Below are 26,076 nucleotides of genomic sequence, written 5' to 3'. Positions count from 1 at the left end.
ACCCATGAACACTACCTCGTTATTCCCATTTTGCACTATTTATTTATTTCTGTAAGTTATAGTAATTTTATGTCTTTGCACTGTGCTGCTGCTGCAAAACAACAAAATTTCATGTCATCCAAGTCAGTGGTAATAAATCTGATCTGATTCTGATTTTAAATGGACTACCACTTACGTTTAAACAGTGACCCCTGGTTCAACATGCTCCTGCAAAAGGAAACATCCTCCCCAAATCCACCCTATCAAGTCCTCTCAGAATCTTATACATTTCAATCCCTTCTCACTCCTCTAACCTTCTGCTGCTAGTCAGCCCAACCTTTCCTCACAAGGCAACCTGCTCTTCCAGGTACTAGTCTATTAAATCTCAACCAAACTGCTTCATAAACTTCTTTAAGAAAGGAGACCATTATTGTACAAAGTATTCCAAATCTGGTTTCACTAATGCCTTAAATAACTGATGCATTACTTCCTTAATTGCATTTAATTCCCCCGGCAATAAACAATAACATTCCTAATTACTTGCTGTACCATTATACTAGCCTTTTGTGAATTGTGCCCTTCAACACTCAGATCTTTTAAAACACCCAGTCTTTTACAGTATGGGAGTCCCAGTCAATATGTGGAAAGTTAAAATTACCTACTATCACAACTTTACATTTTCTACAACTGTCTGCTATCTGTTTGCAAATTAGCTCCTCTAAATCCTGCTGACTATTGGGACATCTATAATATAGTCCCATCAATGTGGTCATCCCTCGCTTATTCCTCAGTTCACCCAAATTGCCTCAGTAGTCGAGCCCTCCAGTATGTCCTCTCTGAGCACTGCGGTGACATTTTCCCTGATGAGTAATGCCACCCCTCTCCCTTTAATACTTCCCCCTCTATCATGTCTAAAACATCGGAACCCCAGAACATTGAGCTGCCAGTCCTGTCCCTCCTGCAACCAAGTCTCACTAATGGCTACAGCATCATAATTACACATACGGATCTGTGCTCTAAGTTCATCTGCTTTACCTACAATACTCCTTGCATTGAAATAAATGCAACTCAGAACATTAGTCCCACCAAACTCAACCTTTCGGTTTCCATCTTTGCTTGTAGTCTTAACATCTACTTTCCCCGCAGCCCCTCCACTTACTGTCCTGCCGCTCTGGTTCCCACCCCCCTGCAACTCTCGTCTAAACCCCCACCCACCCCAAGGAAATTGGTCCCCCTCCATTTCAGGTGCAAACTGTCCCATTTGTACAGGTCCCACCTGCCCTGGAAGAGAGCCCAATGATCTAAAAATCTGAAGCCCTCCCTCCTGCACCATCTCCTTAGCCACGTGTTAAACTGCACTGTATTCCTATTTCTTGCCTCACTGGCACGTGGCACAGGTAGCAATCCTGAGATCACCACCCTGGAGGTCCTTTTAACTTAGCACCTAACTCCCTGAATTCACTTTGCAGGACTTCGTCACTTTTCCTGCCTATGTCATTGGTACCAACATGTACCATGACCTCTGGCTGCTCACCCTCCCCCTTATGAAAGCTATGGACTTAATCCAAGACACCTCTGACCCCACGAGCCAAAGGGCCAGACTCAGTGCCTGAGACCTGACTGCTGTGGCTTTCCCCTGGTAGTTCGTCACCCCCAACACTATCTAAAACAATATACTTGTTATTGAGGGGAATAGCCGTGGGGTACCCTTTCCCACACCTTACAGTTACCCAGCTACCTGCCTCCTGCAACTTAGGTGTGACTGCTTCCCTGTAACTCCTGTCTATCATCTCCTCAGTCTCCTGAATGATCCAGAGTTCATCCAGCTCCAGCTCCAGTTCCCTAACACGGTCTGTAAGGAGCTGCAGCCGGATGCACTTCTCACACTTGTCTGCATTAAATTCCACCTGCCATTTTTCAGCCCATTTTCCCAGCCCTCCTCGCTGTCCACTACGCCCCCAATCTTGGTGTCATCCGCAAATTTGCTGATCCAGTTTACCACAATCTGTGCATCTTTGCCTGTTCATTTAACCAGTCCATATCCTGTTCCTATTTTGCACGTTTCTAAGTTTTTATCTTTGTGTCATCAGCAAACTTAGCAACCATGCCTTTATTGACTTCACCTGACTCATTTAATAGTTTGAGGCCCCAGCACTGATCCCCGCGGCACATCACTCGTCACTTTTTGCCAACTGCATAAAGAGACATTTATACCTCCTCTGTTTCCTGGCAGGCAGTCGTTCTTCTATCTGTGCCAATATGAGGTGTTTTCTTTTGTGATAAGCTATGATGCCATACTTTATTAAATGTCATCTGTGCCAATATGAGGTGTTTTCTTTTGTGATAAGCTATGATGCCATACTTTATTAAATGTCATCTGATCCCTGCGGCACATCACTCGGGGTCTATGTATGTTACGCCTCTGGTTCTCGTTTATACACAGATCACTTCATTTCTTCAGAGAACTCTAATAATAGTTCATCAAAGAAGAATAGTTGTTGGAACTGCAATTGGGCAAGTAGTGGACCAACTGGACTAGAGATCAGTGTGGAATATTTGATGAAGAGTGATTGCTGCATGGTTAGTTTAGATTAATAATGGAGAGACCAAGGAGCAATCTAAAGCAGGATGCTTCAATGGGACATGAGCAGTGTCAGTCAAGGTAAAATGGAACCAAAGATTGGCAGCAGACTCTGTAATACAACAGTGAGTGATATCTTGAAGCAATGCTTCGTATACAGGCAAGATGCATTTCCACAAGAAAGGAGAAAAGCCCAGGCTGCTTGGATGGTGAGAAGGATAGAGAATATGGTGAACAAAGAGGGTATGTGATGCACATCTTGTCCTTAATAAACCAATAAACCAATCAGTTTGTTTCCTGTCGTCCTTGTACCATCAGTCAATGGGATCAGAATTTCTTGATCTACCTACCTAATCTTGTCCATCCTATCAAACTTCCCCTCAACCTCCTTTGCTCCAAGGAGAACAATCACTCCTTGTAGCTAAAATTCTTCATCCCTCTAACCATTCTGCTAAATCTCTGCCAAATTCAGTTGGACAGGTACATGGATAGGAAAGGTTCAGAAGGATATGGGCCAAATTCTAGCAAATGGGACTGGCTTGGATGGGCAACTTGGTCGTCATGGACCAGTTGGGCCGAAGGGCCTGTTTCCGTGCTGTATGACTCTATGACTCTCTCTCCTCTACATCTCAAGGACCTTCACATGCTTTCTAAGAAGTGGTGACCTGAAATGGATGTACATAGAACATGGACATAGTACAGCACTGGACAGGTCATTCGGCCCATGATGTTCTGCTGATCTTGATGCCGATTTATACTAAATGTCCTCCTCCTGTGTATCATCCATATCCCTCCATTCCCTTCATATTCATGTGTCTATGTAAAAGCCTCTTAAACTCCACCAAACTGCCTGCTTCCACTACTACCCCTGGTAACCCATTCCAGGCACCTACCCCTCTCTGCTTAAAAAACTTGCCCCTCATGTCACCTTTAAACTACCCCCCCCCCAAACCTTAAAAGCACAACCTCTGGTGTTTGACATTTCTACCCTGGGGAAAAGATTCTGACTGTCTACCCTATCTATGCCTCTCATAATTTTAAAAACCTCTATCAGGTCTCCCTTCACCCTCCGATGCTCTAGGGAGAACAACCCAAGTTTGGCCGACCTTTCCTTACAACTCGTACCCTCTAATCCAGGCAGCGTCCTGGTAAATCTCTTCTGCACCCTCTCCACAGTCTCCACATCTTTCCTATAATGGGGTGACCAGAACTGACACAATACTCCAAGTGCGGTCTGACTAAAATTTTATTTAGCTGTAGTGTGACTTTCTTACTCTTATATCAACACCCCTACCAATGAAGGCAGCATGCCATATGCCTTCTTTACCACCTTATCCACTAGCATAGCCACTTTCAGTGACCTATAGACCTGGACCCCAAGATCCCTCTGTACCTCAATGCTATTAAGGGGCCTACCATTAACTGTATACTTTCTCCTTTCATTTGACCTCCCAAAGTGCACTGGACCTGATTTAGAGGAGGTATTGAGTCCCTCAATATCTCTCATACCCCTCTACAACTCTCTACATTCTTTCCTGAACATTTACCTATAATTTTCCTGCCTCAGGTCCTGTACATCTACTCTCCCAAGTCAGTAATCTCTTCCAGGATAAAGGCATCAAATGCAGCTGGATATACAGAGTTCAAGTTAAGAGCCTGGAATTCTTTTACTAACATAGGAACAGAAGGAGTAGGACCAGAAGCGATCACACAGCCCCTCGAATCTGCTCCACCATTAAGTAAGGTGGTGGCTAATCCACCACCGTGCCAGCTTCACTGCCCGATCACCTTTTTCTTCCAGAAATCTTTCGGCCTCAGTAGCAAAAAAAACCAAAGACTGTGCACTCAAGGCTCTGTGAGATAGAAAGGTCCAAAGGTTTACAATCCTCTGATTGAAGAAATGTCCCCCTCATCAAAGTCCTAAATGGCCTAATCTTTGCCCTAATATTCTGCCCCCTAGTCAGGGCTCTTCTCTGGGATGGAACAATCTCTCATCACGCACCCCATCAATTCCTCCCAGGGTTTCACCTCTCTCATTCTTCCATGCTCCAATGAATATGGGCCAATCTACTCAACCATCTGGTTCTACAAATCAATCTAACAAGCAGTAAAGTCAGAGGACCTTCACCTTATACATTGGAGCTAATCAACTTTTCCACCCAGAAGGTGATGGATGTGTGGAATGCGCTGCCAGAGGTAGTGGTTGGGGCAGGTACAGTTGCAACATTTAAAAGACTTTTGGAGAGTTACACGGATAGGAAAGATTTAGAAGCATACGGGCCAAACGCAGGCAAAGGGGACCAGCTCAGTTCGGCAACTTGGTCAGTACGGACAGGTTGGGCCGAAGGGTCTGTTTCTGTGCTGTATAGCTCTACGGCTCCCTGACTCTAAGAGGGCAATTGACCGCTACATTATCCAGGTCAGCTAGGGACTGTAAGCCCCAACCTCGTTAGTGATCCCTCAATCTTGAACTACAGTAAGTATGAAGTATCTATGTCAAGGAAAATATTTGAGTTTTTTTTTGAAATGTAGAAAACTGCAATCTACAATTTGTAACATCAAAACGGTAGCTGAAAGGACACTTAAATATCTATACTGAGTTATAGCCCATATTACTCTCTGGCAAGCTGTGAAACCTCATTAATAAAAAGGCAAAGGACCAATGATTCTTATCTGGAGTATATCTTATCAGGAAAATGCTGAACATACTCACCAGGATCAGGTGACTGGTGAGCTAACACTTTGGGTGTGGACCATGTTTTGTCACAGCGCTAATCCACAAGGTCCCCATACACAATGCCAATCCAACTGTTCTCTCATCAAATGCTGCTTGATATGTTGAGAGCTTCAGCACTTTCTCCATGCGTTTCAACTCTCTGGCATGTATTAAGAGCGGCTAGCATCTGGAAATCTCTGCCTGGGCAGGGTAGCAGAGGTAGATTCCACCGTAGTTCTCAGAAGGGTACAGGGCATGTACTTGAAAGGAAAGAAGATACCAGGTCATTGGGAGAGAACAGGGCAGTGGGATTATTTGGATTGTTCTCACATCAATTCAGTATCTATCTGATGGGTCGAAAAGCCTCAATCCATTCTTTAATCTTTCTGTGGTTCTGTGATGTGACTGACTCTGGTGCATAAAACAAACTGCTGGAGGAACTCAGCACATTTTTCTGCTCCAAATTCCAGCATCTGCAGTCCCTTGTGTCTCCGTGACTCTGGTGCATGGTGGATATCTAACAGTGAACAACGAAAGAAGATAGGGAAATGATGCTTGATCGTCCTCTATGGGAAGTTTCCAACTGTTAGAGGGCAGTTAACAGTCAGACAGATTGCGTTTGGTTTGGAGTCACACACAGGCTAAACTGAATGAATCTGATGGGTTTGTTCCACAATCCAATAATTTCATGGGCACCAATATTAATGCTGTTTTTTAGTTCAGATTTAATTAATTATATGAATTTAAATGTCATTTCAATGTGCGCAATATTTGCAGCATGCTGTATTTATCATGTGCCATATTTCAATTTAATCCGCACAATACCCTAAAATGTTATTTCCTGAAGGGAACCTATAAAATTCCCTTTTGAATGAATCAATGTGTCCCTCTCGCATCTTCACCCTTGGAGATGTCCCATTTGCAGAGGAAACCGTCCACTGGCATTGTGCATGGGGTCATTGTGTGTAACACCATGCTGAACATGGTCCAGACACCTGAAGGTTCAACTCACCAGTTATCTGATCTCACTGAGTATGTTCAGTTTTCTTGATATGATGCACTCCAGGTGAGAATTATTGGTCTTTTTCCTTTTAAGTGAACAGGATCAGAAGACGTAGCCAATGTTATTTTCTTCATGGAATATAGACATCAATGGCAGTGCCAGCATCTAATACCCATCCTAATTACTCCTTAACAGAGGAGACAATTCAGTAGAGTTGACTCATAACTGCCTCCTTAGTTCAGGGACGGTTAGGAATGGACAATAAATGCTGACTCTGCCAGTGGAATACACATCCCACAAGACAAATAAACAAAAATAAATGCTAGTTCTATTTCTGTTACTGTGGTAAACACAATGAAATCACTCATCCCTGCCCACATCCTATGTTCCCTTTGACCTTCCTTCTCAGGAACCAACCAGGAGGTCCCAAAACAGGCCTCGCCGTTAAACCCCCTGTTAAAATTCCTGTTACACTAATCTCTGGGTACAATTGGTTAACCATTTCAGTTCTTTGACCGAAAGCATTAACTCTGTTTCTCTCTCCACAGATGCTGCCTGACCTGCTGGATTTTTCCGTCATTGTCCATTTTTATTTCAGATTCCCAGCATCTGCTGTTCAAGCTGAACAGTAATTAATATCCTCACAAGTGGCACAGTGGAGGAGTAGGTTCAATCCTGACCTCCAGGTCTGTCAGTGTGGAGATTCCACATTCTCCCTGTGATCGTGTGGGTTACCTCCCACATCCCAAAGACATGTGGGATGGCAGGTTAATGAGTCATTAGAAATTGCCACTGGTGTGCAGGTGACCAGTAGAATCATAAGATACAGGAGCAGGATAAGGCCATTCAGCCCATTGAGTCTGCTCCACCATTCAATCATGGCTGATATTTTTTCTCAACTGCATTCTCCCGCCTTTTCCCCATAACCCTTAACCACCTGACCAATCAAGAACCTATCAATCTCTGCCTTAAATACACCCAATGACTTGGCCTCCACAGCCCTCTGTGGCAACGAATTCCACAGATTCCCCACCATCTGGCTGAAGAAATTCCTCCTCATCTCAGTTCTAAAGGGACGTCCTTCTATTCTGAGGCTGTGCCCTCAGATCCTGGACTCTTCCACTGATGGAAACATCCTCTCCACGTCCACTCTATCCAGGCCTTCCAGTATAGGTTTCAACGAGATCACCTCTCATCCTTCTGAACTCCACCGAGTACAGGCCCAGAGCCATCAAATGCTCCTCATATGTTAACCCTTTCATTCCTGGGATCATTCTTGTGAACCTCCTCTGGACCATCTCCAGGGCCAGCACATCTTTCCTTAGATACGGGGCCCAAAATTGCTCCCAATATTCCAAATCACGGGGGGGTGGGTGGGAATGTGGGCTGTATAAACAGGATTTGTAGGATTGGTGTGCACGGAGATAAGTGATTTCATTTTGTTTGCCACAATAACAGAAGTAGAACCAGCATTTATTTTTTATTTATTTGTCTCGTGCAATGTAGATGTCTTCTGGAAGTCAAAGTAGAGTAAATCCATTGGACCTCCTTTATTCACAAGTTACTTCATAGAGTTCATTGAGCAAAACAGCACGGAAACAGGCCCTTCGGCCCAACAGGTCCATGCCGACCAAGGTACCCATCCAAGCTAGTCCCATTTGCCCACATTTAGCCCGTAACCTTCTAAACCTTTCCTATCCATGTACCCATGCAACTGTCTTTCAAAAGTTGTTATTGTACCTGCCTCAACCACTTCCCCTGGCAGCTCATTCCACATAATACCACCCTTTGTGTAAAAAAGTTGCTCCTCAGGATCCTATTAAATCTTTTCCCTCTCACTTTAAACCTATGCCCACTAGTTCTTGATTCCCCAACCCTGGGAAAAAGACTGTGTGCATTCACCCTATCTGTGCCCTTCATGAGTTTATACACTTCTATAAGATCAATATAGAGATCATCTCTACAACTTCTTCAATGTAATCTAATAAATTGTTCAAACATATACACAGGTGCAATCAAAAACTTACTTGCAATAGCACCACAGGCACATAGCATGATATAAGCAACATTCACAAGAAAAACATAAATTAAACATACATTATACAATTTTTACAAGAAAGAATACAATTATATCAAAAAAAAGTCCATTTTAGTGCCAAGTGGTCATAATGTTGCGAAACTCTAGTGATCGTGGTTATTCTGATTGGTTCAAGAACCGAATGGTTGAAGGGAAGTAGCTGTTCCTAAACCCGGGGGTGTGGGACTTCAGGCTTCTGTACGTCCTGCCCGATGGGAGCTGTGAGAAGATGGCATGGTTCGGATGGTGGGGATCTTTGATGATAGATGCTGCCTTCTTGAGGCAGCACCTCCTGTAGACATTACTGGAGAGGGATGTGCCCATGATGTATTGGGCAGAGGCCACTACTCTCTGCAGCTTTTTACGTTCCTGCACATTCAAATTGCAGTACCAGACCGTGATGCAACCAGTCAGGATACTTTCATCAGCCAGAAAGAGCCAGAATGTCAGAGCCTTCACATCCAGAAAAAAAACAAATGCAGGGATGCAGGGAGTGTGGGCAATCAGTCCAGAGAATAGTCCAGGACAAACCAGACCATTACTGAAGGAACATTTTTTCCAACGTATGGATCGGTACACTCAAGACTTCAGGAAATTCTTTCATATACCTTTTCTAGCAAGGCTGATATTGACAAATAAAGTTCGAATCAGTAGAGATCATGGGTATAGCAGAGGGTCTTTGATGTAAAACGCTAATTTGGGTTTCCCTTTCCTTAGATGCTGCCTGACCTGCTGAGTTTTTTTTCAAAATTTAACTTGAGTTCTTTATAGAAAATATGAAATAAAGGCGTAATTTTGCTTGCCACCAGCAGGTGGGGTCCCTCTTCATTCTGTGAACAACCAACAGAACTAAAGCTCTGATTTCCTCCGACAGATATCTTTATTAGTCACATGTACATCAAAACACACAGTGAAATGCATCTTTTGCGTAGAGTGTTTTGGGGGCAGCCCTCAGGTGTCGCCACGCTTCCGGCGCCAACATAGCATGCCCACAACTTCCTAACCCGTACCTCTTTGGAATGTGGGAGGAAACCGGAGCACCCGGAGGAAACCCACGCAGATACGGGGAGAACGTACAAACTCCCTACAGACAGCGGCAGGATTTGAACCCAGGTCGCTGGCACTGTAATAGCGTTACGCCAACTGCTACACTACCATGCCTGCCCACTGTTCACATTTTTCATTAAATTTGTGTGTGTAGATTCTTTTCTCGGTGTAGATACTTTCTTTAGTCAATGGAGTTGTTTATGCCTTTGAGGTTATGGTGTTGAAATCTGGATAACCACAAGTTCTTTACGACACAATGGTTATTGTTCCTGAGAAAGGTATTTTATAACTTTAATGTGCAAGATAAGGATAATAGCTCAATTTAAGTGCATACTTACAAGATGATTAAAATATAACATAAATCTTCTGTGTATTTTGTGTCAGTACACTATTTTATTCTTGCAGTGTGGAGACACAAGAGACTGGAATCTGGAGCAAAAATCTAAATGCTGGAGGAACTCAGTGGATCAGGCAGCATCTGTGGAGGGAAGTGGACAGTTGATGTTTGGGTTGAGACCCTTCATCTGGACTTAGCAATATGTATGTTGCTATTATCCTACTTAGAGGATGCCAGAACCATTCAGCAGGAGAAGTTAATCTACTTTTCAAATTAACTCTTGCATACCTTTTATCTAAGTATTTTAAATCTCTATGCCCACCTTCAAAGTTAAAGTCGAGTTTATTGTCATCTACACAAGTACATGTATGCACAGGTGCAATGAAAAACTTACAGCAGCATCACAGACACACAGCATCATATAAGCAGCATTCACAAGAAAAACATAAATTATACATTTTTTACATGAAAGAACACAATTAGAACAAAAAGTGCAAAGTGATCAAAGTGATCCTTTGGAATGGAAACTGGCTGTAAGCAAACATACAGTTATATCCTCCTTCCAACAGCAACCCTCAACATAGCAAAAATGTTCCAAAGCACTTCACAGAAGAGATACCAAATAAAACTGAATTAATGCTGTGGCCTGTATGGAGATATTAAGGTAGATGCCAAAGAAGTTGCTTTAGAACATAGAACATTACAGCACAGTACAGGCCCTTCAGCCCACAATGTTGTGCCGACATTTTATCCTGCCCTAAGATCTATCTAACCCTTCCCTCCCACATAGCCCTCCATTTCTCTATCATTCATGTGTGACTAGGAGTCTCTTAAATGTCCCTAATGTATCTGCCCCCACAACCTCTGCCGGCAGTGCGTTCCACGCACCCACCACTCTCTGCATAAAAAACTTAGCCCTGACTTCCCCCTTATACCTTCCTCCAATCACCTTAAAATTATGCCCCCTCGTGTTAGCCATTTTCGCCCTGGGAAAAAGTCTCTGACTGTCCACTCAGTCTATGCCTCTTATCCTCTTGTACACCTCTATCAAGTCACCTCTCATCCCCCTTCCCTCCAAAGAGAAAAGCCCTAGCTCACTCAACCTATCCTCATTAGACACGCTCTGCAATCCAGGCAACATCCTGGTAAATCTCCTCTGCACCCTCTCTAAAGCTTCCACATCCTCCCTATAATGAGGGAACCAGAACTGGACACAATACTCCAAGTGTGGTCTAACCAGAGCTCTATAGAGCTGCAACATTACCTCGCAGCTCTTGAACTCAATACCCTGACAACATGCGGCAGAGCAAGCGTTGAATGAAATCACAGAGGTAGAAATAGGTAGCCATGATGATGGATATGAAGTCCAACTCAGTCCAGATGGAGGGTCTTGACCCAAAATGTTGAGTATCCATGTCCCTCTACAGACGCTGTCTGACCTGCTGAGTTCCTCCAGCAGCTCATTTTTCTTTTGGACTCATTCAAGGAGATTGATGAGGAAAGGGTGGTCCAAACCAGGTGACGGGCAGGTAAGGCCTCATCTGTCCTCTCAGCTAAATGTGAAGGATCCCGTGGCACTCCTGATAACCGGAGACATTCTCCCACTGCCTCCAATTCGACCGGTGTCGCAAAGCAACTGAGATCACCATACTTCAGCTCCTGAAACTAGTTGGCTATTTCTTGCAACTCTTTAAAATCATTCCATTGATGGTTGGTGCTTTGAGATGTCCTGGGACACTTGCTGCATTTATGAAACAAAAATGACATTAGAGATGCTTCCAAACTCTTTTATCTTAGTTTGTAATCAGGTAAGTTCTCGGAGTCCGATGTCAGAACATCCTTGAAGAGGGTGAACCCTCGCAAGGCATCAGGCCCCAACGGTGTACCTGGCTGGGTACTGAAAATCTGTGCTGACCAACTGGCTGGAGTGTTCAAGGACGACTTCAAACTCTCACTGCTGCAGTCGGAGGTTCCCACCTGCTTCAAAAGGGCATCAATCATACCGGTGCGCAAGAAGAGCAGGGTGAGCTGCCTCAACGACTATCGCCCAGTAACACTCACATCTACTGTGATGAAGTGCTTTGAGAGGTTGGTCATGGCTAGAATTAACTCCTGTCTGAGCAAGGACCTGAACCCACTGCAATTTGCCTACCATCACAACAGATCTACAAAGGATGCAATCTCACTGGCTCTCCACTAAGATTTGGAGCACCTAGACAACAGCAAAACGTATGTCAGACTGCTGTTTATCAATTACAGCTCGACGTTCAACATCATCATCCCCTCGGTACCAATCAACAAGCTTCAAAACATGGGCATCTGTACCTCCCTCTGCAAATGGATCCTCGACTTCCTTATTGGGAGACCACAGTCAGTGCGGATCGGTAGGAACATCTCCTCCTCGCTGACAATCAACACAGGCGCACCTCAAGGATGCGTGCTTAGCCCACTGCTCCACTCTCTCTACACTCATGACTATGCGTCTAGGCACAGTTTAACGCCATCTATTAATTTGCTGTTTGTCGGCAGAATCTCAGATGGCGATGAGGAGATGTACAGGAGTGAGACAGATCGGCTGGTTCTGTGGTATCACAATAACCACCTGGCACTTAATGTCAGCAAGACCAAGGAATTGACTGTGGACTTCAGGAAGGGGAAGTCGGGAGAACACACACCGAGCTTCATTGAGGGGTCAGTGGTGGAAAGGGTGAGCAGCTCCAAGTTCCTGGGCATCAACATCTCAGAGGATTTATCTTGGGCCCAACACGTTGATGCAATCGCAGAGAAGGCACGCCAGCGGCTCAACTTTGTAAGGAGTTTGAGGAGATTTGGTATGTCAGCAAAGACTCTTGCAAATTCTACAAATGTACGGTGGAGAGCATTCTGACTGGTTGCATCACTGCCTGGTATGGAAGCTCCAATGTGCAGGATCGAAAGAGGCTGCAGAGGGTTGTAGACTCAGCCAGCTCCATCACGGGCACAACCCTCCCCACCATCGAGGACATCTTCAAGAGGCGGTGCCTCAAGAAGGCGGCATCCATCATTAAGGACCCTCACCACCCGGGACATGCCCTCTTCTCGTTACTACCATCTAGGGGGAGGTAAAGGAGCCTGAAGACCTACACTCAACCTTTCAGGAACAGCTTCTTCCCCTCCGTCATCAGATTTCTGAACAGTCCATGAACCCATGAACACTACCTCCTCATTCCTCTTTTGCACTATTTATTTATTTTTGTGACTTATAGTAATTTTTATGCCTTTATGTCTTGCACTGTTCTCCTGCCGTCAAACAACAAATTTCACAACATACGTCAGTGATAATAAACCTGATTCTGAAATTCCCTGAACCCTCGCAGCTTGACCTGTGCAGTAATCAGCACAGTCACTAAAAAGTTATTACAACCTGATATCACCAACACTAAAGTCGAAAAATAAACAACTGCAGATGCTGTAAATCTGAAACAACCAAATCTAAAATCGTGGCTTTGCCTAATTTGGAGCAGGAAAGTTTGGGGGAATACTTTTCGAAATGATTGACGCGGTGAGCCGCCGCTTGCAGAGGGCGACCAATCAGGTGGAGAGGCGGGACCTCCAGGGCTTGATGTTGCCTGAAGTTGGTGTGGCAGGCGAATATCAGACGGATGTTTCTCCTGCCCTTGGATAACATGTCTGTGGCATTGAACTTGCAGAGGTTCCTCGTCCTTTTAGCTGCACTCAGTCTCCCAGGTTTAAAGAGGAGCCTTGTGCGAGGGCAGCAAGGTGAGTGTGTGTACTGTGTGTGTGGACATTCAGAAGTTACAACAGAGAGAGAGAAATAGTTTGTTTCTCACGCAAGCATACTTACAAATCACTGTTTCCAACGTGATTCACGTAGAAGCATTGCCTTTTCTTGGATTTTTTAAGTTTAGTAAGAATATTGCGCTCTGCTGTTCGAAGGACGGTCAAAACAACTTTAAGGCGATTAATAATTAACCAGCACTTTCAGGCAAAGGTGTGTGGAAAAGTTGTGAATTCGGCAGCTTAAAGCCGGGCGAAGGAGCGGCAACTGCGAGCTGTGCCGTCAAAGTTATTTCAGGCTGGACCACAGCACAGTGTAAACATCAGGCTCAAACCGTGCCTATCGGTTCTACAAATTTGCAGATTCCTTTGGCTTTGGAAAAACTTCGTGTGTTATGGCCACAGCTGATTTTGGACTCATTTCGTCAGTCGGTTGTATTAATCCATTCCTTGTTAATTGTTCCGTTGGTCTTATTATTGCGGGTTACCATTTGCAAGAGTTTTAGTTTAGGAAATTCCGTCCTTGAAGGAGGCGATTATCTCTCGTACTGGGAGGGGGACAAGCGTTGCTTTGAGGGAGCTCTCCCGTCGTTATACTATATATATATATATATATATATATCTCAACATTACTCTCTTAAACGCTGCTCTTAAGTGGCTTTTGCTCACTTCAGGAGTTTCAGAACTTGGATCCCTGATTCATCTCAGCCGCCGGTTCATCATGGAAACCTGTCAGTCACCAAGATTTCTTAAATTTTAAGAAAAAATATTTCATACAGAGGTTGGGCAGACTATGACTTCATTCCTTGGAACGTAGGAGAATGAGGGGTGATCTTATAGAGGTGTGTAAAATCATGAAGGGCACAGATAGGGTGAATGCACTCAGTCTTTTTCCCAGGGTTGGGGAATCAAGAACTAGAGGGCATAGGTTTAAGGTTGGGGAGGGGGGGGGGGGGGAAAGAGATTTATCATAGAACAGAACAGCACAAAACAGGCCCTTCTGCCCACAATGTTGTGCCGACCTTTAAAACCTCTCCTAAGATGATCTAACCCCTTCCCCTTACATATCCCTCTATCTTAAATTCCTCCATATGCTTATCTAGTAATCTCTTGAATTTGACCAATGTACCTGCCCCCACCACTGCCCCAGGCAGTGCATTCTGTGCCCCAACCACACTCTGGGTAAAAAACCTTCCTCTGATATCTCCCATGAACTTTAAAGCTGTGCCCTCTTGTATTGAACATTGGTGCCCTGGGAAACAGCCACTGCTGTCTACTCTATCTATTCCTCTTAATATTTTGTATACCTCTATCATGTCTCCCCTCATCTTCCTCCTCTCCAAAGAGTAAAGCCCTGGCTCCTCAGTCTCTCCTCATAATGCATACTCTCTAAACCAGGCAGCACCCTGGTAAATCTCCTCTGCACCCTTTCCAACGCTTCTACATCCTCTAATGAGGTGACCAGAATGATACAGTAATATGAACCTGAAGGGCAACTCTCTTACACAAAGGATTAGGATATCTTTACTAGTCGCATGTACATCGAAACACACAGTGAAATGCATCTTTTGCGTAGAGTGTTCTGGGGGCAGCCCACAAGTGTCGCCACGCTTCCGGCACCAACGTAGCATGCCCACAACTTCCTAACCTGTACATCTTTGGAATGTGGGAGGAAACCGGAGCACCCGGAGGAAACCCACACAGACACGGGGAGAACGTACAAACTCCTTACAGACAGCGGCAGGAATTGAACCCTGGTCACTGGCGCTGTAGAGCGTTACACTAACTGCTACACTACCGTGCCTGCCCATGTGGAACGAGCTGCCAGAGGAAGTGGTTGAGGCAGGTACAGTAAGAACGTTTAAAAGACAGTTGGACAGGTACATGGACAGGCAAGGTTTAGAAGGTTACGGGCCAAATGCTGGCAAATGGGGCATCTTGGTCAGCATAGACCAGTTGGGCCGAAGGGCCTGTTTCTGTGCTGTATGACTCTGACTCATTTGCTTTCTCCTGAAATGATCCAACAAACCACTCGGGTCATAGTCATACAGCATAGAAACAGGCCCTTCGGTCTATCATATCCATGCTGACCTTTTTGCCCATCTACACTAATCCTTTTTGCCTGCATGGTCCCTATCCTCCGAGGTCCATGTGCTTATTCCTACCTGCATAAATGCCTCTTAAGTGCAGTAATTGTATCTGATTCCGCTGCCACCTCTGGCAGTGAGTTCCAGATATCAGCTGCTCTCAAGCTCACTCCTCGGATCCCCGTTGAAACTCCTACCTCTCACCTTAAAATTCTGCCCTCTGGTTTTTGATTCTCTTACCTCGGGGAAGAGATTCTGATGATCTACCCTGTCTATACCTCTCATAATCCTATAGAGTCATAGCACAGCATAGAACCAGGCCCTTTGGCCCAACTCATCTGTGCTGATCAAGTTGTCTAACTGAGCTAGTCCCACTTGGCCCATGTCCCTCTAAACCCTTTCTATCCATGTACCTGTCCAAATATCTTTTAAAGGTCGTAATTGTACCTGCCCACACCACCACCTCTGGCAGCTCGTTCCATATACCCACCACCCTCTGTGTGGGGGAAAAACTTGCCCCTCAGGTCCATTTTAAATCTTTCCTCTGCCACCTTAAATCTGTGCCCTTTAATTTTAGACTCCCTTAAGCTGGGTGAAACACAGTGACCATTCACCCTATCTATGCCCCTCTGATTTTATATACCTCTGTAAGGTCGCCCCTCAGCCTCCTATGCGCCAGGGGGAAATATCCTAGTCTATCCAGCATCTGGAATTTGGGAGTTCCATTTGAGGTTAGGTACTCGCTTTCAGTAAAAAAAAATAAAAGGACAATGGAAGTAAAATGACCATTGGTAAATTGGTTTATTATTGTCACATATACTGAGGTACAGTGAAAAACTTGTCCTGCATACTAGATAATAGAACACTACAGCACAGAAAAAAAACAGGCCATTCGACCCTTCTAGTCTGTGCCAAAACGTTATCCCGTTAGTCCCATTTACCTGCACCCAGTCCATAACCCTCCAGACCACTGCTGTCCATGTATCTATCCAATTTATTCTTAAAACTCAAGAGTGAGCCCGCATTTACTACATCAGATGGCAGCCCGTTCCGTACCCCCACCACTCTTCGAGTGAAGAAGTTCCCCCAAACCTTTCCCCTTTCACCCTAAAGCCATAATATTTCTTTATTAGTCACATGTATGTTGAAACACAGTGAAATGCATCTCTTGCATAGTGTTCCCTATATTACATATTATGATTACACTTAATTGGTTGTGAGGTACATTGAGTCATTCAGCAAAGGATGTGATAGGTGCTATATAAATTGAAGTTATTTTTTTTATTAGTGTATTGACCAGATAAGGAGCTGGCATTGGATTTAATATCACAAATTATTTTCATTTATTCAGGAAATGTTGCATCAAAATTCCATTATATGCCTTGGAATGCATTTATGCATGCAACCGTCAGGAGTTGATGGGGAATTTGCAAACAGCGCAAAGTTGAGGTGAATGTAAATATAAAAATAATTGTCCTCTCTCCTAACTAGACTCTAAGTTCTATTTAGCAAAGAGTTGCTTTGCTGTACCTAAAGGAATTCTTTACAAAAAACAACTGTATCCTGCTCTCAATATACCAATAAATATAACCTCCATTTATGTAGCGCCTGTTATTTCCCTTGCTGACTAACTGAAATGGCAAATACAGTTTTGAAGAATGAGCTGTATCATTTTAACCTGGAAAGCTGTTTATTTCCAAATAAACTGGGAGCTATGAAGAGAGAGTGGATCATGGAATTAAACCATGTTTGACATAAGTAGTAAGAAATAGAATTTTACTTGCCATGAGCATTTTAATGGATTATTTGGTAATATGGGCAGGCAGTAGCTTTGGTGTGTGTTCTCATAAACAAAGTTGCAATGACGGACTTGAAATTACTTCCTGTATTCATTACTTTTTGCAATCTGTACCCTCCCGTTCAACCCAGTGGGTTTATTCATTGCTGTGCGTGGGCGTTAGGCAGCTGGAGTAAACCAGACTTTGCAAGATTAATGATGGTGATACACGATCACTACAGTTTCATTAAGTGACAGTCAGCCCCTGGCTATACTAGAAAAGGTCTACTGCCTATTCCCTTAATTACTAATCCCAGAACGATAACATCTGCACTTAACATCTGCTTGAAGCTGCCTGCTTTCGAAAGAGGACCTTGGATTCCTTGTAGCACCCTACACACAACGTTCTGTAACCCAGGAGGTACTTTTGTTGTGATGCAAAAAGAGTGGCAGCTCACTGGTGCACAGCAAGATCCCACAATGTGCCAAATGCCCAGATAGTCCTGTTTTGATTTTTTTTTGATTGAGGAATTGATCATGACATCAGAAAACACTCTTGCTTGTCTTCAAAATGCTGGCTGTGGTATCTTCCACAACCATGTTTAACATCTGATCTTCAAAACGGCACTTCTGACAGTACAGTACCGAGGGAACATTGCACCGGAGTCAAGGCCTTGTTTGTACGTCAGCTGTGGTGTGGAACATGAACTCAGTTGTGGCGTCACAGTTCCTAGCTAAATAGTATTGTTTGCATTAAGTCTGGCATGCATTGAAGACTAATTTTGAGTCCAGATTATCGTCCTGTATCAATGCGTGCACGTACTTAAAACAGTACTGCACAGGAACAGGCCCTTCAGTTCAGGGTGTGGTGCCAAACTAATTAAACTAGTAATTAAACACCTAACTAAACTAATGCCTTCTTGCCTACAGTGTCCCTATCCTTCCATTCTCTTCATGTGCCTATCTAAGAGCCTCTTAAGCATCTCTATCACATCTGCCTCCACTAGCACTCCTGGCAGCACATTCCAGACACCTATCACTTTTTTTTAAAAAAAACTTGCCCCACACACCTCCTTTGAATTTATCCCCTCTCCCCTTAAATGCATGCCCTCTAGTATTAGACATTTCGACCCTGGGGGAGAAATGATACTGGCTGTCTACTCTATCCATGCCTCACATAATCTTCTAAACTTCTATCAGGTCTCCCCTCGGCCTCTGCCGCTCCAGAGAAAACAACCTAAGTCTATCTAACCTCTCCCCTTAGCACATGCCCTCTCATTCAGGCAGCATCCTGGTAAACCTCTCCTGCACATACACTGTTGGCAACATCTATCATTGCTGGGAGTTGCCTACGTGAATGTAGGAACACAATTCATGCTATACACTGGTACTTTGATGCAACACCTCTCACTGTTTCTAAAATTACACAGTGGTATGATTGCCAATAAAGCCATGACACTGGCAATCACTTCACAATAGTGCTTGCCATGTGATTTGAGATCCTTCTCTGAATTCAGTTTGCTGCCTGGATCACTTGTTGCCCCCAGACAATTGCATCTGCTACTACCATGGGGATTGGGGGTGGTGGTGTGGAGGTGGGGCAGAGGATGTGGGGGTCCCCATCCCCATACAGACTGGGTCTGGCTCTGCTTAACTGAGTGTTCACAAGAAGGGCATCATGGAAGCTGATCCATTGCTTCCTGGCAATCACTTAATGAAGCCTGAGTGTTAAGTACAGTCCTGAAGCTCTGCTGGGTAGAGCTGTCCTGATATCCCTCCCTGATCCTCGTAAGTAGTGCCACCATAGCATCTGTTCATCTACATTTTAAACCCCAGTTACATGATGGGTTTAAAGCAAGTAGTTATCTTTTCTGAAGTGTTACAAGCAGGAACAACGTCCAAGCAAATGGAAAGTGCAGTGTGAAAGTTGCTGTACGATTTGTTTAAAATCTTCAAGTACAAGAATCGTCAAAGCTTCAAGCAAAGAAAGATCATTTGGCTTCTGCATGGTGGAGGTCCTGACTAGCATGTGCTGCTGCAAGTTGTGTACTCACACTGTTTACACTATCACTTAAACTTTCTTTAATGAAACAAAATGGGAAGGTTGATCTAACCTTGTACATAACTAAAATGTTGGAGGGCCAATTACCTTTGAAGGTACAGACAAAGAGACTTTGAAAGAATGTTTGTTACTAGGGTTTTAATTTCAGGTTTTGGATTTGCTTAGCAACATCAATGCAGTTGCTATAAGAATGCAAGCAGAAAATCTGTTAATTACATGTAAAGTGCATATTTGTAAAGCAGTACTATGGAAAGATTATTTTAATGTATTGTTCCACAGCATTTGTTTGAATCATTGTCAGCCACTGTTAATTTGGGAGCTTTGAATTTGCTTTGTGATTTTTACCACTTTCAAATTTTGAATTGAAGACATTATTTCATTCATTGCGGTGAACTTGTCATGGGAAAGGGGAAAGACTTTCATTTAAATGACACCTTTCACAATCTTGATGACGCCAAGGGCTTTACGGTTAATTAAGTACTTTCTGTTGAAGTCATAGAGTAATACAGCAGGGAAGCAGGCCCTTTGGCCCAACTCGTCCATGCTGACTATGGTGCCTGTCTAAGCTACTCCCATTTGCCCACGTTTGGCCCATATTCCTCTAAACCTTCTCTATCCATCTGTTTGTCCAAATGTCTTTTAAGTGTTGTTATTGTACCTGCGTGAACCATTTCCTTTAGCAAAGTAGTGAAACAAGAATAAAAGCCAGTGAATTTATGCACATTAAGCTCCCATTTGATAATGACACATAACAGTGTAAAACAAAAAAAAATTAACCTCAGTAGTTTATGGTAAATGCACAACAAAATAACAGTGGTTGTGCTTCCAAAATTCAGTTTTGTTTTAAGGTCAATACAATCAGCACTCTTATTCAATATGGTGTGCTGGGATCTTTCGAGAGGGCAGATAACAGCCAGGGACACGTCTCATCTTTACCACAGCTTCTCCATCGCTCCCTTGGTATTGCACTAGAGTGAGACGAGCAGCCAAGAGGGAGACCACAGGACCAGGGGGTGGGTTGGATGATCCAGACCCTTGTGGTGAAGGCCACCCATTATGGAATCCACAATGTTGCCAGTATTGCAGTTCACATGGTGTACTGTGTACGACGACTCTGGCCAGTCCCAATCATCAGTCTGCCCAGATTCTCTTCTTTAAATATTTATCCCAATTTCCCTTCTAAAAGTTTCTATTGATTCTGTTGTCTCTGGTTCTTTCACCAATAGATTAAATCCACATTCTCCTTCTTGTCGGGGGTGGCAGGGGGGAGTGATTCCAGGTATAATCCGTCAAAGATCTTAATAATTTTGCACATCTCTATTAACCTACCCCTTGACCTATTTTTCCCGAGAGAGATTTTCCAGTTTCCCTACTTAATGGAACTCGTACTGGGATCATTAAGTCTCCTCTGCATGCTCTTAAAGAGATATTTTTGAGATGTGACATCCAGAAGCAGATGCAAATCTAATCATACGCACGAATTTATCAAGGGTAGGAATGATTTCAGTATCAAAGGAGGGCATTCAGCCCATCTAGTCCGTCCCAGCTCTATGTAAGAGCCTACAGAGGCAAAAGGTGTGTGTTAATGATGTAGATTGGGAAATTACATTAAAATGTATGAAATGAGCAGTGGCAATATATAAAAATTGTTTAGATAGGTTTATTATTGTCACAGGTACTGAGGTACAGTGGAAAAACTTTGTTTTGCATGCCATCCATACAGATCATTTCATTACAATGGTGCATTCAGGTAATACAAGGGAAAATCAATAACAGAATACAGAATAAAGTGTTACAGTTACAGAAAGTGCAGGCAGACAATAAGGTGCAAGGCCACGATGAGCTAGATTGTGAGCTCAACAGTCCATCTTATTGTACTAGGGAACCATTCAGTAGTCTTATAACAGTGGGATAGAAGCTGTCCTTGAGCCTGGTGATACGTGCTTTCAGGCTTTTGTATCTTCTGCCCGATGGGAGGGGAGAAGAGAGAATGTCTGGGGTGGGAGGGATCTTGACTATGTTGGCTGTTTTACCAAGGCAGTGAGAAGTGTAGACAGAATTTGTGGAGGGGATGCTGGGTTTAATAATAAACCCTTCCCATATTTAAGGCAAATAAACCCAACAAGAAAGGTTGTCTAGCTATGGCTGTCCAAGAGAATTTGGAGATATTAGGTTAAAGGAAAAAACTTACATTTGCGAAAAAGTGCAATTGGATTAGGATAGTTTCAGAATTCAGCAAATGAGGACCAGAACAGTAGAAGGAAAGTAGAAAATGAGAGTAAACCAGTGAGAAACAAAAGCAGTTCGCAGGAGCTTCTTTACTGATATAAAAAGGAAAAAATTAACAAGAGTTATTCAGAGGCTGAAACTGGGGGAAATTATGTTGGGGAATAGAGGAATGGCAGACAGTTAAAGAAATATTTTGTCTTTCTCCTTGGGAGTAGACACAAGAAATCCACTGGAACAATAGAGATCTACAAGTCTGGAGTCAATGAGCTCAAAGAAATTAGCATCAGTTTAAACAGAAACCTAATACTGGAGAAATAAATGGAACCTAAAGGTGATAAATCCCCAGGACTTGATGTCATGCATCCTTGTGTTTTGGAGGAAGATGGTGGATGTGTTGATTGTACCTTCTAAAATTCTGTAGGTTCTATAGTGATTCCCACTGATTTGAGGTGAGCGTATGCAAATTTATGTCTTTACCTTTAATCTAATATCTCCGACTTCTCTTGGATAGCCATAGCTGGACAACTTTTCCTGTCTGGTTTATTTGCCTTAAATAAGGAATTACTTTATTATTAAAACCAGCCTCCCCTCCAAGGACTCTGTCTACACTCATTACATAAGAAAGGATCGAGAGAGAAAACAGGGAACTTTTGATCAGCTAACTTGACATCAGTAGTAGGAACAGTGCTGGAATCCATCATTAAGGAAGTCATATCAGGCTACTTGGGAAAATTGACTCTACCCAAATCTATTACAATGTGGATTTATGAAAGGGAAATTATGTCTGATGAAACAGTTGGAATATGTTGAGATTTTAACTGGCAGAATTGATGAGCGCAAATCAGTTGATGTGCCATATTTGGACTTCGAGATTTTATTTACGTGTGCTCCAAGAGGTTATTAAAAGTGCATGATTTTGAGGGTAATGTCTCGGTGTAATGTGCTTTGACACTTGGTTAGTAAGCAAACAACAAAGAGTGTGGATAAATGGGTCATTTTCTGGTTGCAAGACTCTCTGACAAGTGGAGCGCCACAGGGATCTCTCAGCTTTTCACTATGTTTATCAATGACTTGGTTGAAGAGACCAAGAGTAATATCTCCAAATTTGCTGTTGATACAAAGCCAGCTATCAGTGTGATATATGAGAAGGGTGCAGAGAAGCTTCTAGAGGATATAGACAAGTTAAATGAATGGACATGAGCATGGTAGATGGAATATAATGTTACTGCAGGCTGACAAGAATGGGGAGTTGAGGTTACAATGGACTCTTGACCTCACAATCTAGCTCATCGTGGCCTTGCACCTTATTGTCTGCCTGCACTGCACTTTCTCTGTAGCTGTAACACTTTATTCTTCATTCTGTTATTGCTTTTCCTTGTACTACCTCAATGCACTGATGTGATGAAATGACCTGTACGGATGGCATGCAAAACAGTTTTTCACTATACCTCGGAATGTGTGACAATAATAAACCAATTACCTAATCAGATCGACTATGTTCTTATTAAATGGTGAAGAAGGCTTTGGGCCCAGTGATCTACTCCGAATTTGTATAGAAAATTTGAGGGAATCCATTTTTGGTAGAAAAAATATTTTTCAAATGGTGACAGATTTGTTATTGTTCAGCGTGACCTGGGTGTCCTTGTGCATGAATCACTGAAAGTTAATGTGCAGGCTCAGCAAGCAATTGGGAAGGCAAATGGTATGTTGGTCTTTATTGCAAGAGGATTTGAGCACAACACCATAGACATCTTGTTCCAATTATATAGGGCCCCAGTGCAACTGTGTACAAGCCTCGTCTCCCTACACAAGAGGTACTTTAGATAAAGGAAGCATAGTGAATGTTTACCAGATTGATTCCTGAAGGGAGGGATTTATCATATGAGGTGAGATTAATCCAACTGGGTCTATACTCTCTGGGGTTTAAAAGAATGAGAGGTGACCTCATTGAAACGTACAGAATTCTTAGGGGGGCTCAATAGGGTAGATGCAGAGTTGACGGCGCCCATGGCAGGGATGTTTGGAATCAGGAGTCGTATGAGAACGTAAGGAACAGAAGCAGGAGTGGACCATTTGGCTCCTCGTATCCACTCTGCCATTCAGTAAGGGGACACCCTCAAAATAGAGGGTAGTTTATTCAGTACAGAGATGTGGAGAAATATCGTCACCCCTGTATGGTACACCTCAGTATAGCAACACTATGACCACTTTGCATTACAATAGACTTTCTTTTTTTTTGCTCTAATTGTGTTCTTTCTTATATAATTTATGTTTAATATGCTTTTCTTGTGAGCGTTGTGTCTCTAATGGTATGTGCCTGTGATGCTGCTGCAGGTAAGTTTTTCATTGCACCTGTGCACACATGTGCACATAACAATAAACTCGATGAGCTTTGGAACTCTGTGGCAGTGGAAGCTGTCTTTGAGTATATTCAAGCCAGAGTCCTAGAGTAATACAGCATGGAAACAGGCCCTTCGGCCCAACTCATCCATGCTAACCATGATGCCCACCAAGCTAGTCCCATTTTCCTGCATTTGGCCCATATACATCTAAACCTTTCCTATCTAGAGATGAATATATGTTTTGTTAAGGTAATCGGGAAAGATCTGGTTAGTGCATGAAAGTGTCTCTGAGGTGAAGGGTGGGCCATGAAGTTATTGGGTGAAGGGGCTGGCACAAGGGGCCGAATGGCCAACTTCTGATTTTTGGGTTAAATCCAGTCAGTCCCCCACCCCCATCCTCTCATCACTTCCTGCGCTTCTACTCTGTGGTTCCATTGATAATCCCGGGATCTTGTACACTTTTGTGAAAGCCTTATCCTGCCACCTTCAAAGATTTATTGAGTGTATAATGCAGGGCTATCTGCCTGCTGATAAACTGTAAATAGCTCTGTGTTTGCATTGATTAATAATTCGGTACATTTCCCAATTTAACAAGGAGTCCAGTGTTCAGTTCTGTTTAGCAAGCCGGCATCACACTATGTATTATTCTTTCAACAAGGATCCACAGACAAAATGTAAATGAATGAGTCGTTTAGTGCCTGGAAGCATCTTAACCAAATAACCCACTCCCCTCCCTTGCCTTTCCCCCAACTCCTCTGTACTTGCAGGAATTCAAACTCTTGCACTATTGGCAGTGAAGGGTGAATAAAATTAAATTCAAATCCAGTTAATTTCATTCTGATCAGACACTGTTGGTAATGAAGTCAGTGTGCTCCTTGTGTATTGTAAACATCAAGGGAAAATGATTGTGGGCTTGGCTGAACATAGAATTCCAGCCAGTAAACCATTGAGCCATGGTATCAAAGCTTCCAGGCTGAATTCTTCCCTCTCTTGGATTTCTGTAATTGGCCTCAGTGCCTCTGGATTGAGGAAGGATGGTCAACAATACCACGTGGCTACCAGGGAAGTTCCAATATCCATTATGTCAGCACAAACCACTGGGAGCAGTCTAGTGGCACAGCTGGTCGAGCTGCTGCCTCTCAGCTCCACTGACCCACATTCAGTCCAGACCTCCAGTACTGTCTGTGTGGAGTCTACACGTTCTTCCTGCGACTGCATGACTTTCCTCTGGGTGCTCCGGTTTCTTCCCACATCCCAGACATGCAGGTTTGTAGGTTAATTGGCCAGTGTAAATTACCCCCAGTGTGTCGGCAAGTTGTAGAACTGGCAGGGGTGGGAGGGTTGTTGATGGGGAGAACAAAATGGGTTTATGTAGAATAAGTATGAATGGATGTTTGATGGCATGGACTCGGTGGGCTGTTTGACTCCACCAGGGACACAGTCGACTTCACAATCTACCTCGCTTTAACTGTGCACCTTATTGTCTGCCTCCACTGCACTTTCTCTGTAACTGTGACACTTTATTCTGCACTCTGTTATTTTACCTTGTACTACCTCAATGCACTGTGTAATGAATTGTTTTTCACTGTACCTCAGTACATGTGACAATAATAAACCAATTCAATTCAAATGACTGCCATTGTGGTGCCCACACAGAGTTTGGCTGATGAGTGTAGCTACTGATTGGCTGTGGCTCCACCCGAGAGAGAGAGAGAACACAGTGGCACAGCTAGTAGAGTTGTAACCTCTCAGCTGCAATAACCCGGCTTCGATCCTGACCTTTGGTGCTGTCCGTGTGGAGTTTGTACATTCTCCCGTTGTGTGGGTTTTCCCCCAGATGCTCCGGTTCCCTCCCACCTCTCACAGACGTACGGGTCTGTAGGCTAATTGGACCTGTAAATTGTCCCTAGTGTGTAGGTGAGGGGTGGAATCTAGAGGGGTTAATGGGAATGTAAGCAGAATAAAATGGGATTGCAGTTGGTAGAATAAGATGGTCCGCGTGGTCTCGTCTGCATATGCGTCTAGAAATGCGAGTTGAAAACTAGCAGACAGTTTGTTGGGT

At 43.6% G+C, this 26,076-nt stretch overlaps 1 protein-coding gene across 1 annotated transcript in view; it reads left to right on the top strand.

Annotated features, from left to right (window-relative positions):
• The first annotated feature begins 13,274 nt into the window (after positions 1–13,274).
• si:dkey-34d22.1 (discoidin, CUB and LCCL domain-containing protein 1) overlaps positions 13,275–26,076 on the top strand; it is a 126,622-nt gene continuing 113,820 nt past the window's right edge. Inside the window, exon 1 of the mRNA XM_052036401.1 lies at positions 13,275–13,499. Within this exon, the coding sequence (XP_051892361.1) occupies positions 13,382–13,499 (118 nt within the window). The 5' untranslated portion in view covers positions 13,275–13,381. The remainder of the gene's footprint in view (positions 13,500–26,076) is intronic.

Source organism: Pristis pectinata, chromosome 22 (assembly GCF_009764475.1).
Source record: "Pristis pectinata isolate sPriPec2 chromosome 22, sPriPec2.1.pri, whole genome shotgun sequence".
NCBI classification, from domain to species: domain Eukaryota; kingdom Metazoa; phylum Chordata; class Chondrichthyes; order Rhinopristiformes; family Pristidae; genus Pristis; species Pristis pectinata.
Note: the sequence above shows the minus strand (reverse complement) of the source record. Positions and strands in the feature narration are given on the sequence as shown.